General features: G+C 44.8%; 1 protein-coding gene across 1 annotated transcript in view; it reads right to left on the bottom strand.

Annotated features, from left to right (window-relative positions):
• LOC146809202 (venom serine protease inhibitor-like) overlaps positions 1-18757 on the bottom strand; it is a 60118-nt gene that overhangs the window by 9848 nt on the left and 31513 nt on the right. Inside the window, exon 3 of the mRNA XM_085616020.1 lies at positions 15958-15984. Within this exon, the coding sequence (XP_085472146.1) occupies positions 15958-15984 (27 nt within the window). The remainder of the gene's footprint in view (positions 1-15957; positions 15985-18757) is intronic.

Raw genomic sequence — 18757 nt, 5'->3', positions numbered from 1 at the left:
GCCAAAAGGCCCATAGGAGGGAGAGTCAAGTTTAGTGCCTGAGACTTGGACAAATTCATCTTGAAGCCTCAGAGGCATGGAGAGTAAGAACACACATTGTGAGGGATTTCACTGGCTGAGTGCGAGTCAGGAGAATATAGTCAACAAACAGGGCAATATTATGAGTGCGTCCCCCAAAGCGTATCTGTCCTATATTCTCGGTTAGCCGAATGATGACTCCCGAGAGTTGCGAGGGGGCAGTCCTGTTTGGTGCCTTTCCGTAAGTGCATGGTTTGACATAGACCTCCATTGGCCTGAATTCTTGCAGTTGGGAAGGTGAAGGGGGCCATGATCCTGTCCATCATTGCAGGGCCCAGTCCTGCCTACTGGAGTACAGCCTTTAAGAAGGACCACCTAACCCTGCCAAAAGCCTTCTCTGTGTCAAGTGAGAGGAGGCATGCCAGATAGCATGGTGGCAAGACTTCTCCACTAAGTGGGTCAAACGGCAAAGATTATCTTCTCCTGTTTGTTGTGTTTAAAGCCAACATGGTCTGGGTCTATAAGACCTGGGAGGTAGAGCTCCAGCCAATTATATAAGCATACCGTTTTGCATTGGTGTTTATAAGTGCTATAGGACGGCAAGAGGCACAGAGCTAGTGGTCATTGCCTGGCTTCGGGATAAACTGAGATCTCTGCCTCTGAAGAAGTCGTGAAGTTGTTTGATAGAACCAGCAAATTCTCCTGCAATTGCAGAGGGAATTTACAATAAAAGGCTAGTAGCAAACCATCAGGACCTGGGATTTTACCAAGGGGAAGGCTCTTCAAGGCACGCCGAAGCTCCTCCAAAGTAATGGGGGCTTCACGCAGCATGTGGAGTGTCAAGTGAGTCCCATTTACAACCCACAAGATATTTGCCATTGACATCTAGAAAGGCCTCATTGCTAGCATAAAGGGCCTGGTAAATGCCTACTGTTTGGCCATTTTAGAAGTTGCCCAATCACCCAGCTTCGTCTGGATTCCGGGATGTGTGCACAAGCTTGTTGCTGCCACAGTTTTCAGCCAAGAGGTTTCTCACCTTTTTACCACCCTCATATTAATTTTGTTTGAGAGCAAGGAGGTCCCATTCTGCATTGTTATTGCACTCTGCCCTAAGCTGACACCTTAAGAGAGCCATGAGACATTTATTGCGTTGGGGTAGGTTGGCGTGATTCAGGCATTCCAAGTCCTTGATAACAACAGCCAAACCCATTTAAACCAGCTTGGCTTCTTTCAACCGGGCGTTGAGACAGTTGCGATAAAGCCCCTGAAAGTGACTTTAAATCTGCCCCAGAGGGAGTGTGCCGAGATGTCTGGGTGGGTGTTAGTCTCAGAACAGTTTGTTATCTCAGGTCGGATTTCTTCAAAATCTACCAGGTCTTGTAGAAGTTGCAGGGGAAATCACCATTGTGGGAGAAGCGATTTACGTCCTACATTCTATTCCAAGTCAGTTCTATGTGTGCGTGGCCCGAGATCGAGATTTACTTGATGAGCAATTTGATTTGGGAAAAAGGGGGTGGTGATGGACAGAGTTTCTGAATGATGCAGAATACTCTTACCAAGTCAAGAGATCATGGTTTTAATCCATCACCGTTTTTTAGCTCACTGCACCATCCCAGCTCAGAACCTGGCTACATGCAAATTAGTCTGTACCTGTCCCAGTGCATGATGGGAACAGGGCAAACCAAACTACCAAGCCAATTCTTGTACTGGGAAGGAAACAAGCTTCCGGGGACCGGTTTCTGGCATCACAGCCTTCGTCGGCCCGGCTTGCCTGAATCCTGATGGTGCAATGAGCAAGGGACTCACGTCTGAGCATACCCTCCCACACTGAGTGTGGATAAAATCGATTTGGGAAAAAGGGGGTGGTGATGGACAGAGTTTCTGAATGATGCAGAATACTCTTACCAAGTCAAGAGATCATGGTTTTAATCCATCACCGTTTTTTAGCTCACTGCACCATCCCAGCTCAGAACCTGGCTACATGCAAATTAGTCTGTACCTGTCCCAGTGCATGATGGGAACAGGGCAAACCAAACTACCAAGCCAATTCTTGTACTGGGAAGGAAACAAGCTTCCGGGGACCGGTTTCTGGCATCACAGCCTTCGTCTGCCCGGCTTGCCTGAATCCTGATGGTGCAATGAGCAAGGGACTCACGTCTGAGCATACCCTCCCACACTGAGTGTGGATAAAATCGATTTGGGAAAAAGGGGGCGGTGATGGACAGAGTTTCTGAATGATGCAGAATACTCTTACCAAGTCAAGAGATCATGGTTTTAATCCATCACCGTTTTTTAGCTCACTGCACCATCCCAGCTCAGAACCTGGCTACATGCAAATTAGTCTGTACCTGTCCCAGTGCATGATGGGAACAGGGCAAACCAAACTACCAAGCCAATTCTTGTACTGGGAAGGAAACAAGCTTCCGGGGACCGGTTTCTGGCATCACAGCCTTCGTCGGCCCGGCTTGCCTGAATCCTGATGGTGCAATGAGCAAGGGACTCACGTCTGAGCATACCCTCCCACACTGAGTGTGGATAAAATCGATTTGGGAAAAAGGGGGTGGTGATTAGGGGTGGGCGGAATTTGCGGAATTAACCTTCGCAAATTATCGCGAGAATGTTTAAAATTATCGCAAACAAGCAGAAATATCGCGAAGATGCGGAAGTTTTTTTCCGGCACGTTCGCGAGATTTTCTGCATGGTTGCGGGTCGCCAACTTACCCATGTGGTTGCTTGCGGGCGCGGCCATCTTGTTTTGAGTTGTTCTCGCGGTGCATGATCGCGAGAAGAAAGACGTGATCGCGCGACGCATGACGTCACTGCGGGCGCGAACTGTCGCGAGACAGCGCAAATGGCTAAAAACAATACAACATCTCATGGAGAACGCGACCGGATCAAGAAAACTTGTCAGCGAACGCAGGGATTCAGGTAAGGCGATCGCGCGCGCGCGAGAATGTATCATTTTACAGCGCGAGCAAGAAACAAATTATCGCCAAGCTGCGGAAACCGGAATTTTTGACATTTTCGCGCTCTCCGCGGAACGCAAAAATGTCAAATTATCGCAATTTCCGCGAACGGAACGAAATTTTTGCCCAGGCCTAGTGGTGATGGACAGAGTTTCTGAATGATGCAGAATACTCTTACCAAGTCAAGAGATCATGGTTTTAATCCATCACCGTTTTTTAGCTCACTGCACCATCCCAGCTCAGAACCTGGCTACATGCAAATTAGTCTGTACCTGTCCCAGTGCATGATGGGAACAGGGCAAACCAAACTACCAAGCCAATTCTTGTACTGGGAAGGAAACAAGCTTCCGGGGACCGGTTTCTGGCATCACAGCCTTCGTCGGCCCGGCTTGCCTGAATCCTGATGGTGCAATGAGCAAGGGACTCACGTCTGAGCATACCCTCCCACACTGAGTGTGGATAAAATCGATTTGGGAAAAAGGGGGTGGTGATGGACAGAGTTTCTGAATGATGCAGAATACTCTTACCAAGTCAAGAGATCATGGTTTTAATCCATCACCGTTTTTTAGCTCACTGCACCATCCCAGCTCAGAACCTGGCTACATGCAAATTAGTCTGTACCTGTCCCAGTGCATGATGGGAACAGGGCAAACCAAACTACCAAGCCAATTCTTGTACTGGGAAGGAAACAAGCTTCCGGGGACCGGTTTCTGGCATCACAGCCTTCGTCGGCCCGGCTTGCCTGAATCCTGATGGTGCAATGAGCAAGGGACTCACGTCTGAGCATACCCTCCCACACTGAGTGTGGATAAAATCGATTTGGGAAAAAGGGGGTGGTGATGGACAGAGTTTCTGAATGATGCAGAATACTCTTACCAAGTCAAGAGATCATGGTTTTAATCCATCACCGTTTTTTAGCTCACTGCACCATCCCAGCTCAGAACCTGGCTACATGCAAATTAGTCTGTACCTGTCCCAGTGCATGATGGGAACAGGGCAAACCAAACTACCAAGCCAATTCTTGTACTGGGAAGGAAACAAGCTTCCGGGGACCGGTTTCTGGCATCACAGCCTTCGTCGGCCCGGCTTGCCTGAATCCTGATGGTGCAATGAGCAAGGGACTCACGTCTGAGCATACCCTCCCACACTGAGTGTGGATAAAATCGATTTGGGAAAAAGGGGGTGGTGATGGACAGAGTTTCTGAATGATGCAGAATACTCTTACCAAGTCAAGAGATCATGGTTTTAATCCATCACCGTTTTTTAGCTCACTGCACCATCCCAGCTCAGAACCTGGCTACATGCAAATTAGTCTGTACCTGTCCCAGTGCACGATGGGAACAGGGCAAACCAAACTACCAAGCCAATTCTTGTACTGGGAAGGAAACAAGCTTCCGGGGACCGGTTTCTGGCATCACAGCCTTCGTCGGCCCGGCTTGCCTGAATCCTGATGGTGCAATGAGCAAGGGACTCACGTCTGAGCATACCCTCCCACACTGAGTGTGGATAAAATCGATTTGGGAAAAAGGGGGTGGTGATGGACAGAGTTTCTGAATGATGCAGAATACTCTTACCAAGTCAAGAGATCATGGTTTTAATCCATCACCGTTTTTTAGCTCACTGCACCATCCCAGCTCAGAACCTGGCTACATGCAAATTAGTCTGTACCTGTCCCAGTGCATGATGGGAACAGGGCAAACCAAACTACCAAGCCAATTCTTGTACTGGGAAGGAAACAAGCTTCCGGGGACCGGTTTCTGGCATCACAGCCTTCGTCGGCCCGGCTTGCCTGAATCCTGATGGTGCAATGAGCAAGGGACTCACGTCTGAGCATACCCTCCCACACTGAGTGTGGATAAAATCGATTTGGGAAAAAGGGGGTGGTGATGGACAGAGTTTCTGAATGATGCAGAATACTCTTACCAAGTCAAGAGATCATGGTTTTAATCCATCACCGTTTTTTAGCTCACTGCACCATCCCAGCTCAGAACCTGGCTACATGCAAATTAGTCTGTACCTGTCCCAGTGCATGATGGGAACAGGGCAAACCAAACTACCAAGCCAATTCTTGTACTGGGAAGGAAACAAGCTTCCGGGGACCGGTTTCTGGCATCACAGCCTTCGTAGGCCCGGCTTGCCTGAATCCTGATGGTGCAATGAGCAAGGGACTCACGTCTGAGCATACCCTCCCACACTGAGTGTGGATAAAATCGATTTGGGAAAAAGGGGGTGGTGATGGACAGAGTTTCTGAATGATGCAGAATACTCTTACCAAGTCAAGAGATCATGGTTTTAATCCATCACCGTTTTTTAGCTCACTGCACCATCCCAGCTCAGAACCTGGCTACATGCAAATTAGTCTGTACCTGTCCCAGTGCATGATGGGAACAGGGCAAACCAAACTACCAAGCCAATTCTTGTACTGGGAAGGAAACAAGCTTCCGGGGACCGGTTTCTGGCATCACAGCCTTCGTCGGCCCGGCTTGCCTGAATCCTGATGGTGCAATGAGCAAGGGACTCACGTCTGAGCATACCCTCCCACACTGAGTGTGATGAGCAATTTGTCCAGATATTACAATAAGAAATAGGTGAAGATAAAATAGTTAATGCGTGAATATGACTGATGGAAATGGGAAAAGAATGAAAAGTCCCTAGTGTCAAGGTAGGGGTTTCTCCATGCATCTACAAGGCCCACATCAGCTATACTGTGCTTAAGAGCTGCTGACATGGCACCAGTTACCTGAAACAGGGGTGTGCTGTTATCCAGAGTGGTTCTCATACCAAATTAAAGTCCCCATCCAGCACCATATCTTCCTCCTCCTGAGACAGTTTATCCTTGAGCACAGACCTAAGGAAAGAATCTTGTGCCTGGTTGGGTGTATATAGATTTAGAAGAGTGAGGGGGTGCCAACCATGCTGAAGATTAAGGTCCAGGAATCAGCCCCCCCATCCCGGACCACCCGCAGAATCTTGGAGAATAAAGAGGTCAAACAAAGAATTGGCACCCTGCTGTCTTAGTGGTTGCATAGGCCTAGTGACAAATGAGGTAGACAGCGTATGCTATGTGTGAGTTGCCCTGGCGGAGGAGGTACTCGCAAGAAAATCATTTTGCCATTCTGTTGGAGGAGATGCCTTCACACCTGTTTCCTTTTTTGTGTACAAATTTAACACCGGGGATTAGGTCATTAGTGATGATTATAGGTTGGGCAAGGGTACCCAGCTTGTGTAAGCAGCCTGACATAGGAAAATTATTGGAATCAAAAAAGTGAGTGGGGCAGAGTGGGGTGTATAGTTAATTGAGTATAGGAAACAGGAGACGGAAAGTGAGCTCAGGGCGTCATACAACTGAGACAGAGAAATGTGCACATTAGGCAAAACAGTACTAACAGCCAGGACAACCGGGACAAAACAGTAGATCCAGAATTGAAAGGGGCCAGCTCTTGGCAATACCAGCCAGACAGATGAAGTCACTCCCCAAAAGTCTGGATCAGAGGAATGGTCCAACAGCAACTGCAAGTTCAAGGTCCATGGTCCATGGCCATCAGGGCCAACAGCGTAGCACAGGGTCGCACTGGGGGGGTTGTTGTCTATATGAATGGGAAGAAGGAGGCGATGTGTATCGATTAGTGCAGCACACTGCTTGGTCAGGAGGTAGCCTTCCAGTAGTCCAACACCAAGGCTCATGGGAGAGCAGGGAGGGCAATCTGTCAGCTATGCTCCAAGCCAGCATATGGACGATTGATGTGGGGTGATGAAAGGAACCGCCAATCGTGCTGTGCAGAGAGGTGAAGGAAAGCACAGCAGATCAAACTGATTCCAATGTCGAAGGGGGGGAATAGAGGGTGCTTCCAGATTACAGAGATGCTGGATAATGTCTTTCTAATTTTCACTAAACTGTAGGTCCCTGCTGTGTTTAGAGGCATTTCTGGAATATACTGTATTCGACGGAAGGCACTTGTCGGGCTGGCGAGCTGGGGGTTGATAGGCTGACCCCGCAGAGGCTGGTGGGATGCTTAGAAGGTGCTGGACTTTTTTCAGTGACCACATGAGTCTGTGTTTGCCCTAACAGTCAAAGTTGATAGTGAAGAGATGTTCCCACTGATTGCAAATATTCACTTCCTGAAGCCTATTGGTGATGGGGCAGAAGCTCTACTTGCAGAACAAGGTGGAAGGTGCAACATCTTGAAACTGTTGCATTGTATGTCCTTTGTATACCAGATCGGCCTTCTTAAGTGAGGCTTGCAGGATGGCCTCCTTCACGCAAAGGAATGCACCCATGTGAGGATTTCAGGAGGAGAATACGGATGCCTCAGTGTTCCTGTTACTCTATGCAACCTGTCCAGCATTGAAAGGGAGATATCTGGATCCTCCCGGATGACATACAGGAGGTCTGCAGTGTATGACACAATATCAGAGACCTCCATACCTTTCAGAATGCCAGTGATACAGATATTGTTCCATCGAATGCAATACTTGATTCATGCGCTTCTGTTGGAGGTTGATATGCTGGTCTTCAAAGCTCACCATCCCTCACCAGAAACTCTCTTGGATCTTCTTTGCGGGAAACCAACATTTGTTCCATGTTACTAATTTGATCGCCAAGCCCATCAGCATTGCATTTTATTTAACGGATGCATGATTTGAATTCAGTATCAAGGGAGCCGATCTCCGCTCGAAATTATTGGAGGCAAATGTCCTTGTAAGCTTGAGTTAGGGTTGCTGATGCAGCAGCCTCAGAGGGAGGAATCCACTGTCAACAGATTTGCTTTTTGCCGCAGTGAGGTAACAGAGCCTTCCTTGGTCATGGCTCAAGATGTAGCTCTAATGGTACTGCCACGGGGCATTGCAAGGCACCAGTAGAGAGTCAGGGGGGCTACACATCTGACCAAGGGCTCCAACCATATCAACTCCAGATGGATTATCACCACAGACAAAGAGGTAGGAGCAAGAAGCTGTGAGCATGTATTGAAGGGTGATGATATATATTGCTGGGCTAAGGCAGAATGCATGTCCTTCACCTATGGACTGGCTATTAAATATGTGCCAAAGATACAGGGCAGTAGCTCTTCGATATTGCTGCCTAGAGAACTCCAGGGTGTGGTTCCAGCCTCACCCCTTACTTTGCCAAGGGATGCAGGGCTTAACAGGTAGCGCCAAGAGGGGAATATATGTCTAAGGCAGCAGCTCCAAAGTTGTCAGGCTCTACTGTCCCTGTAGTTCCAATGAGGTTATAGGACTGCCTCTTGTCATATGTGATGGTGTAGATCCTGGCAGCTAGGGGCATACCCAGACCCAGTGAGGTATAGGGGTGAGTCTTGGAAGTCTAGAGGTATTCCTTTCCTGAAGCACAGAACACACTTGCTGCGTTAACAACCCTTTGTAGCAGTCTCTAAAGCATAGGCCAGCATGCTGCACCTTGGACCTGGTGAGAATGTGGGCGGTAGCCGGAGCATTAGTGGGTGGGGCAAAGTCCTTCATCATACACAATCTCTCACATCTTGTGGAATGCTACAGAGAGAAACATGATATGGCCCCAAGCCGTCACAGTATTACTGCTGGAGGGTCGGTTGTAGTCTCCTCTACTACTGGGGGATGCAGGCTCAGCTAAGGGGCCACTCCTGCCTGATCTCTGGGCGGGGGTTGAGGGAAACTGCAGAAGATCACTTTGGTGAATGGTAGTCATTTATTCCCCCACAGACCTTCAAACCCTGTGCTCCTTCCCAGTAAGGACCGGGATTCAGTCTCAGGTTAACCACAGATCTCAGCACCAGGGCCCAGCTCCCAGCGCACAGCTCTGTGTTAGGCACTAGGGGTTGGTGACAGTTTGCACAGCAGATCCAGGACCCCTAGCTCCCCGTGTACTCAGCGGGGCCTTTTTCACAGTAGCAGGGCCCACATCTTTCTGACCATGCACCACCACAAGTGCCAGACAGGCCCCATTCCGTGCAGCATCACCTCCAAGGGCTGTCAAGATTAGGGAGCGCTTGTGTCTGCCACAGGGCATAACGCAGCACAGCTCAGGGTCTCAGCCAGATTTGGGCCTTCACGGTGAGTTGCCAGATCTGGGTTGCCTGCAAGGTGGTACGCAGCTAATCCCCAGCCCCCTCCACCTCTTGTTGACCAGAGGGCAAGAAGATATCTTCCACTCTCCAACTCTGAGTCCCCGGTGCCTATGCACCCTCTGGGCTCTAAGCTGTAAAGAGCTGTGGTTTCCATGGGTCTGGGACCCAGTTAAGATGGTGGCAGTGCTGTGTACACTTGTACCCTACAGCAGGGCCACAGCACCAGGCTGACTCTCCCACTGGCGATGAGGTCCCCAGAGGCCACAGGAGTGCTCAGGCCACCAGTCTGTAACTAGATAAGTAGGGTTTTGGCCCTGTTGAGTGGATTGTGGCAGGAAAGGCCTCGTAGTCCAGAGCTCAAGGGAAACACGTCTAACACCATGTTGAGTCAAGCCATGCCCCTGATCTGATCTTATTTTTCAGTGAAAACCATGCAATTAACAAATATCTGCCAAGCATATTTGCCATTAGATTAGCTGACTATATTTTAAGCAGTAGAGGAAAATCATTTACCTTAGTACAAATGGTGACATTCCACCAGTAATTGGTTGTTCAAGATTAATTAGATCAAGGTCAAGTACATCTAATGGGTGTGATAAACTGACACTACAGGGTCAGAATTAAACAGAGAATTCATCCTGTTTACAACACCTGACAGAACTTCTGAAAGGAACTATAAACTCAACATTTGCAGGTTTAGTTGAGTTGAAATTTGATGTAGTTTCTAAATATCTATTTCATAAATACTTTACGGATGAAGCAAATGTAGAATTTATTATATGCAGTGCTACTAGGAATCCTTGGCCTTGGCCAATCATTTAGGGTCAGAAGGCAGTCTATTATTGGATAATTATGCAGCCTTTGTATAATTCTTTGAGGAAACCTTTGATTGCTGTGATCAGAAATATGATGCTGAAGAAAAAATTGTTCAATTTCAGCATGGATATCTTGATCTGTAATCATATGTTGCCAGAGTTAAGGTAATCATAAGTGAAACTGGTGGGACAGAGTCTACCTTGTTTACAACATTTGGAAGAGAAGTGTAGAAAGAATTTAAAGACAGGATTTACTGTGTTCCATGACAATTCTCTTTCCAAGATATTTTTAGTCAGGCAACAAGTAAATAAATGAAATGTGTAAGGTTACAAAAATGACTATTGGATCTCCTACAATAATGTTTCAATTTAAAGCACTGAATCCAAAGAACCAATGGGATGACAAAACATTAATCATAAGAGGGGCAGCAAAATCATTGCTGAAAGTTATAGGCCTGTTATATAAATGCAAATCGCAAACCATTTGCAATTTGTTATACAAGCATAACAGAGACCTTCTTTGATGCATTGAGTTTGAAAATGTAGGTATGCTATAATTGTATAGCAATCTGACTATTTACCTATTTCCCACTTTCTATTTGCTTTTTGTCTAAGTTAAATTGTGAAACTCAAATTACACACAATTTCACAATTTGGGAATGGAGAAAAAAACAACAAGTTGCATATATAATTTAACAGTATTTGCACCAAGTGGTGACCAGACACTTAGGCCCCGATTACGATGCTGATTGGATGTGAGTCCGACCGGCATCGTCTCAGAATGGAAATCGACCGGCTATTAGTCGGTGGTTCCATCTGACAAAGTAGGATGCGACCGCCCGTGAGGCCATCACAAACATGAATTTTTCCATTGCAGCTTGTGCTGCCGGAAGAGGGCCACAGCACAAGCAGCATTGGTAAAATTGATGTTTGCAAACATCCATGGACGGTGTGCTATTCACATGTGGTGCCTGGCACATGGGTATGGATGATTGGGGGGTACCAGAGGTTCTCCTGAGGCCTCATAGCAGATGCTGCAGAGGGACAGGGGCCCTTCTAGGGGCCTCCACATTCTGATTCTGACAGCCTTCAATGGCGTATGTACCGCATTGAAAAGCTGTGTGTAAGGGACATCATAAACCCTATTGTAGGGTATTACATTTTGACCAATGGTTGGACAGGCTTCTTGAGCCCGTCAGAAGCATTTGTTGGTCCCTTCGCCTACTGCCTCCAAATGCCACAAATCTTAATGAGGTGGTCGGACTGCGGCACTAGATGTCAGTAGGACTGCAACCGATGGCCTGTTGGTTGCGATCTGACCAACATCATAATGAGGTCCTTAGAATGAAAGCTCACTCATATAACATTAAAATCATAAACTGTAAACTATGGTGAGATGGATGCACATTCTAGTACTCCAGCAGAGGAGGAGTAACAACAGGCGTCACCGGGAACTCCGGCACACCGCACATATGGCAGTTGTGCAGGTCCCCGGGACGCGTCTCCTGTGGGGGGCGGAATCAGCCAAGGCTGAAGGCACGTCCGGCACCCGCCCCACGGGAAGTCATTAGACGAGTGGGAGAATGCCCCTGAAATGTAAGAAGCACTTCAGGGGCAAAGTAGGAAGATCAGGTCCCGGATCCTGCCGGGACCTGTTCCAACCCGATTTTGGGCAAAAGCCCCATTAAAAAGGAGCGCAGAGCGGCAGCAAGGTCTTTTAATTACCGCTCTGCCTTGGGGGAGATCTGCACCCCTCCGTCCATGCGGCGGAGGTCACCATAGTAGCACCTTTTGTTTCTCTTCCCCTACAGGGTATTTCTTAAGGCTTTCTTTGCTGGATTCCAGCGTGAGGAGCGGCAATAGGCACCAACAGCTTTGGGCACTCTCCCTTTCCTCCCTGGTTGACCTGCACTGCACCAAAGCACGCATGTTAGAGTGCATACTCACCTGCCCCACTTGATTGGACTTGTGGGAGTGGCTCTGGCTGTAGGGGTGCTTGCGGTCAACAAGGTTTTTTGGACTGTCACTTGTTCTGGAAGGGAGGTAAGGGTTTGGGCAGCGACCAAAGTGCCCAAAGTAGTTAGACCCCAGGTTACATTTAGGAGGACCCCTTTTCCTTTGCAAATGAAGGGCTAAATATTTTTTAAGGACAGGCAGTGGTCCCAGGGAAAAAAAAAATGAAAAGGTTTCAATTAAATTTTTTTAAGTGCATCCCCTTTTCCTTTATTTAAAAGCAGTCCCAGAAATGGTGTTCTGCTGAGCGCAGCAGGCCACTATACCTGGGAGGGCCTGCCATCCCTAATGGGATCGCAAATTGTGAGAGGCTCATTAATATTCATGAGCCTCTCAATTTGCCACCCCATTGGGAAGCACTAAGAGTGTGAAATACACTGTTGTACATCAGAAATAGCGCCTCTCAAATTGTGAGTCGCAAATAACTATTTCCACGCTTGTACATCTGGCCCTAAATGTGATGTTTAAGGCTAGGCATTACCCAGGAGTATTCAATCATGCATTTGATACATTGTCTCATTTCAAGATTCACGTTTTCAGGTCCTACCACCCAGGAGCAGCGGTCAGTCCAATGCCTTGTCCAGAGCCTCTGTGGCAACTTGGTGCCCCAACCTATCGGACATCGTGGCAGCTAGCCTAGCACCCAGGACTAGGCGGGCCTATGAGGGGGCTTTTAACACTTACTGCAATTTTCTAGGAGATACAGGGAGGGGGCATGGCATGAGCCAACGTCTGTACTATAATCTGTGAAGGAATTGAGGGATTGGGGCGTTCGGTAGCCACATGGTGGCAGTAGCCTTCTTTGAAAAAATGAAAGGCCATAGGGATCCCATGGGCCCTTTAGTAGTACAGAGCGCAATGAAAAGGTGGCAACGCCTGCAATGTCCCCAGCCGAGATCCGGCACCCATTACCATGTAGGTATTTTCAGCCCTCATGGAGGCAGTAAAAACAGTAGGTAGACCCATGGGGGAGGTCCAGCTCTTCAGATCTGCTTTTTTCCTCGCCTTCCATGGTGCCTTCAGGGGGGGAACTGGTGGAGCGGAACAAGCATGATTGGCAGGGTGGGATGCAATTTACAGATGTGCACCTGCAGGGAGGGTCAGTATCCTTATCAATTCCCAAGTCCAAGACTGACCAGAACGGGAGGGGGTCATGTTATTCTGCACAAAGCTCAAGGGAGCGCATGCTGTCCGGTAGGCAACCTAGGGGCATTTTAGATACAATGTTTGATGAATACATTGTTCATGTTTGTTATCCGCATCCCTCAGCTGAATTAGGAACCAAAAAAGAGGCTTTCTATTCTATTACAATTTTTCCCAAATAAAATTGGATGTATGGATGGGCCACATATAAGAATCATTTGTCCTCTATCAGAATCAGAATAGATCAATTGTATTAAGAATGTACCACTCTCTAAATATCCAGGGGCCCGATTCACAGAACTAACTTAAGACAAAATCCTAAACTTACTACCATTTTGGTATTCACAGAAGGCACTTACTCATTTTGGTATTCACAGAAGGCACTTACTCATTTCGGTATTCACGGAAGTTAGGACTCCTAAGTTTAGGACTCCTAAATGCCTTCTGCGAATACCGAAAGTCTTAAAATTTGGATTTTTCTCAGTTTAGTACTAGTATAGTTAGGACTCCTAACTTTAGGATTCCTAAATGCCTTCTGTGAATACCGAAAGTCTTAACATTAGGATTCTTCTCAATTTAGTAGTCCTAAATTTAGGACTCCTAAGTTTAGGACTCCTAAATGACTTCTGTGAATACCGAAAGTCTTAAAATTAGGATTTTTCTCAATTTAGTAGTCCTAAATTTAGGACTCCTAAATGTCTCGTGTGAATACCGAAAGTCTTAAAATTAGGATTTTTCTCAGTTTAGTAGTAGTATAGTTAGGACTCCTAACTTTAGGACTCCTAAATGCCTTCTGTGAATACCGAAAGTCTTAAAATTAGGATTTTTCTCAATTTAGTAGTCCTAAATTTAGGACTCCTAAATGTCTCGTGTGAATACCGAAAGTCTTAAAATTAGGATTTTTCTCAGTTTAGGAGTCCTAAGGTTAGGACTCCTAAATTTACAACTACTAAACTGAGAAAACCTATTTTTAAGGCTTTCGGTATTCACAGAAGCCATTTAGGAGTCCTAAAGTTAGGAGTCCTAAACTTAGGACTACTAAATTGAGAAAAATCCGGAGTTCACCACCCAGACTTAATTTTAAGATGGATTTTTCAGAGTAGTTTGACTTTGATTTATTCTAACTGGACATGGCATATGTGTAATAGACATATACCTAATACTAGATCCCTCTTTATTTACATGTTGGCCTATATTGGATCTATTAGGTACATTAGGTGGTTGTGTTTCTTCAAGGGTATATTTCATTTGCGATTTCTGGCTACTATTCCTGTAATGTTTTTCAGATACCAGATTGAATTATGTTATTGCACTCAGAGATGGTTCCATTCATTTTGTTAATAATTCAACTAAACCCACAAGTGTCTTTATGTTGTTTGTATTGAATTGAAAAATGAAAGCATACAAATCTGATGCACAGGGCCCCTATTGGTATGTTTTTTTAACTAATGTAGATCTTGCTTGCATAGAGGGCCTGCCCTATGTCAGGACAGGCAGCTGTCCAGATGTACATCAAGCACTTTCTAAAGGGAATATATTAACAACATTAGATGTATCAAACTCACTTACTAAAGGCTCATTACTGATCTTCTATGTATATGTTTCTTTTGCTGTATGTGTATTTGTGATCTGGGAAGGTGGATCAATTTTGGGAAATGTGACATTTATGAATAGTGTTTTTAAGTGTTATTGGTAAAACACATAAATAGTTTTCCCATTATAATATTGAATTGCATTCTATTTTCAATCGTAAATTTAAAATAAATAATATTATATATCTTATGAATGTTTCTTTTATCTATCCCCAAATTAATTTTGACCAAAACGCATGCCTAGGTCATATTCGGAAATAAAATGTTACTTTCAATTGACACTTTGACCTTTCTTTTGCTTCTTTCCCTAAAAATGAAAAAATACATATCTAGTCAAAAAATTCTTGTCTTTTTGTTTATCACGTTGGTATGTAAATGTTATTGTGGTGTGTTCATTTGGTACTGCTTGACCCTAGCACACACTCTTGCCTATTCTTTTGATATCAGTGATTCTCTTAAGAACTGCATTTGTGACATAACAGGATTATGCTTAGGAAGCAGTTGCTAAAAAATAATTCTATTTCGAATAGCATGTAATTATTGACCTAACCATACTGTACTGTTCAAATAATATCTGCCACATAATCTTACGCAAACCAGTAGGCCTGGTTGTACCTAAAAATGCTAGTCATCCCTACTGATTTTGACAATTCGTTTTATGGTATGCAGTACCACTACTGTTTTTAGCCCACAATATGCCTATAGTATGTATTATCCCTCCATATTAAATAATGTTTTCTCAACAAAATAATGCATGTAACTGACCGTAGTGTGAAATGATGTATGCAGACCAAAGACTATTTGATATTACATGCTTTGTTATAAAACAAATGTAGAGATCCCTTTATTCCTACATCACTAAAACAGTCACAGATTGCACCAATGAAAAGATAACAGGAAAGATGTGTAAAAGCCAATTACTACGGTGACCTACAGACTCAAGATGTGTCTGATCTTGATATTTGTCATGAAAATGAGTGAGGGTGGTATCTTTGTACTGTAATTTGTAATACTGTGCAGTTGTAGTACTATCTTTACCAGTACATTTACTTTATATCCTCCTATTTGCTGGATCTCTGTAGGCATGTATGATTCTTATTATAAAGTCCATCATAACTTATTTTGGCTCTACATTATGAACCCATTTTTCTAATTTAAAAAAACCTATAAACAAAACTGGCTTTACTGTGAACTAATTCCAAGTGTGGAACTACAATTTGCAGGAGGGGGGCCAACAAAGAGAAATTAGGAAAATCACCAAAATAACCATCTAGCACAAATTGGCATATCTATATTCTCCAACTTTTAATTTTAGAGATGCTAAATTACAAACTTATAATATTCTTACCTCCGTTCACCCACATCAAGGAAAAATCTGTGAATAGAAAGCACAAGAAATCCTGTCAGTTCATCAATGGCAAGTCAGTGAGGCTGTACATGGAATGCGTTAACATGATATTGAGATTATGAGAGCAATACACCATGAAATTTACACCAATTATTTCATGCACTCAAGGTATATTTTATGAAGGGTGCGAGTATGGTATGATTTTCCCCACAGATTGACCCGCTGTTTTAATGAACCTGCAGTAGGTAAAGCAAGTTGTGGTATTCAGACAGTACAGTGAACAAGATTTTTCTTTCTGAGCAGTCCTGTCTAAAATAATGCACTAACCTGAATTACTACAGGCTAAATTAATTCAATAAAGATGGCACATACATACAACAACTAGGCTCTGCACAGAGACAGCACAGCCCATCATGTTACAGCAAGGAAAATGTCATATGTAAAATATTGTTATAGAAAATATTATAGGGATATGTATGCATGTTTTCCACTTTGTCCTGAAATGAGGACGATATCAGCAGTAATGAATTCGATTATATTATATGTATGTATAGAGGCATAAAATTACCTATAGTACAATACTTAATTCAATTTGAATGTAACCTAGTATCTATCTATCTATCTATCTATCTATCTATCTATCTATCTATCTATCTATCTATCTATCTATCTATCTATCTATCTATCTATCTATCTATCTATCTATCTATCTATCTATCTATCTATCTATCTATCTATCTATCTATCTATCTATCTATCTATCTATCTATCTATCTATCTATCTATCTATCTATAAAACTAGAGGTTAAAGTAACATTATAGTTAGCTATAAAAACAGGCTCTGTTTTTGCATTTTTTAGAAATTCACTGAAAAATGACAAAAGTAACATTATCGTTAGGTGAATTCGTAGCTGGTAACATTAATATGTGGAACAAATAAATACACAGATAATCACCAGTAATAGTTAGTAGCGCCCATCCCACATTGGTGTTGTTTTTTAATGAAAGGGGAGAGGTGCACTTTCCCCCCTGCCCGAGCTGTTATCAGCCCCTGGGACCACATCGCCAGAGCTATTTATTTAAATATAGGGGAGGGGCCTAATATGCTCTGGGTCCCCATCTTCCAGGATCACCCTTTTGAATAAAAATGACAGGGTGTGTGGGACTACCCTCCCCAGATAATTTTAGCCTGAGGGGACCCCAACTGCCGGAGTCCTGCAGTATTGTTAGGGGAAGGGGGCATTCAGCCCCCCCAGTCAATTTCAGCCTGGGGGCCCCACTCCCCAGGGCCCAACACTATTTGAACAGGGAGGAGCAAGCGGGTGACCTACTGGGCCGATTTCAGTTCCTGTGACCCCAAACCTGAGGCCCACCACCAATTCAAAGGTGGGGCATGCAGCCCTCCTCGGCCTGATTTCAACCCCGGGGACCCAATCCCCTTGGCCAGGTAAATTAAATGTTGGTGTCCACCCACATATTTCAGGAGCTGGCATGGCTCCCACACCATGGGAGCAGGTGATAATGCTGCTCCCTCCAGGCGGGAGCAATAATTAGATCTGTTTCTCTGCTAACATTACTGCAGGCAAAGAAACAAATCTGAAGACAGCTCCCAGTTAGTGGGAGCATTTTTAAGCTCCCTCCAGTTGGGAGCACTCTTCATGTTTGCTACTGCTTGGCAAGTGAGTTAAAAATGTTCCTACCGAACAAGAACCAATATTAGTTTCACTGCCCACATTGGTGCAGGCAGGGAAAACACAATGGCCCCGGGTGGCTCAAGGAGGGGGGGCCTCTCACTTAAAGGAATTAGCCCAAGAGAGTCCCACTCCATTGCACTGTTGGACCTGACCCTGTAGAGGCTCATCTAAGGGGGCTGCAAGGCTCCCTCTTCCAACAAAAATCCATGTAGGCCCTGGGTGTGGATTCCCCAAGGCATTTAATGGACCAGTGTAGGGCGCCACAGCCCACTGGGTTTCTTGTCTAAACATAGCACCAGTGGTAGAATGTCCTGGGTGTATACTAACTAAATACGGCCTGGCCGCCATTTTTTTTAATTGCAGACTCATTGCATTTTTTGTCGTTTTTCTTTTTGCCTCGGGGGGGGGGGTCCCTCTCCTGCAGTATGGCCCAAGGCAAATAAAGCCCCCTGGGACAATCAGAAAGCTCTATTTCTTTAATTGACTCTCCCACAAGTTCAACAGTTCAATTTTCTATATTGCTTTCACTTTTATTTTCTCTAAAACTATGTAATAGAGTTACACTAATTCTGCAGATCAAGATCTACCTTACTGCCAAATTAGGTGAAATTACATTCAGCAGTTTTTGCTGTAACCTATCCTAAAGAAGTCAATGGAAAATACTTGGGAATTTTGCATTTAGGGTCCCCCTTTTTTCTCGGATCCTGCTTGATGGGCACTTGCCTTGCACACACTTGTTAAAACTTATCACCTTTTTGGAAAGTTTTGTAGAAATTCTTGAATTTGTGCAAAAGTAGCAACACAACAAAAAAAAAATCAATAGAAAAGTGATCATAACGATAAGTAGCTAATAACTAGACACCTAGGGAACTCAAGGGTGTGTGGCTCTACTGGGTCTTCTAAAGTTTTCCTTTGAAGAATCAACTGCAAAACTTACATTTAGCTAAAAAATCACATCAGAAATGTGAGGAAAACTTTTATTTTTTTAGCTAGCATTTTAGGAGCTGGAAGGAGGCTGAAAGCATGAATAATCGAAAAAATTGGCTATTTCCCAGTAAAAATCTGAAAGTTTGTTGACAAATATGCTTTTCTGATAAAAGTCAGCC

This window comes from Triturus cristatus, chromosome 7 (genome assembly GCF_964204655.1).
Source record: "Triturus cristatus chromosome 7, aTriCri1.1, whole genome shotgun sequence".
Classification (NCBI taxonomy): Eukaryota; Metazoa; Chordata; class Amphibia; order Caudata; family Salamandridae; genus Triturus; species Triturus cristatus.
The sequence above is the reverse complement of the archived record's forward strand: the minus strand, read 5'-3'. Positions and strand labels throughout refer to the sequence as shown.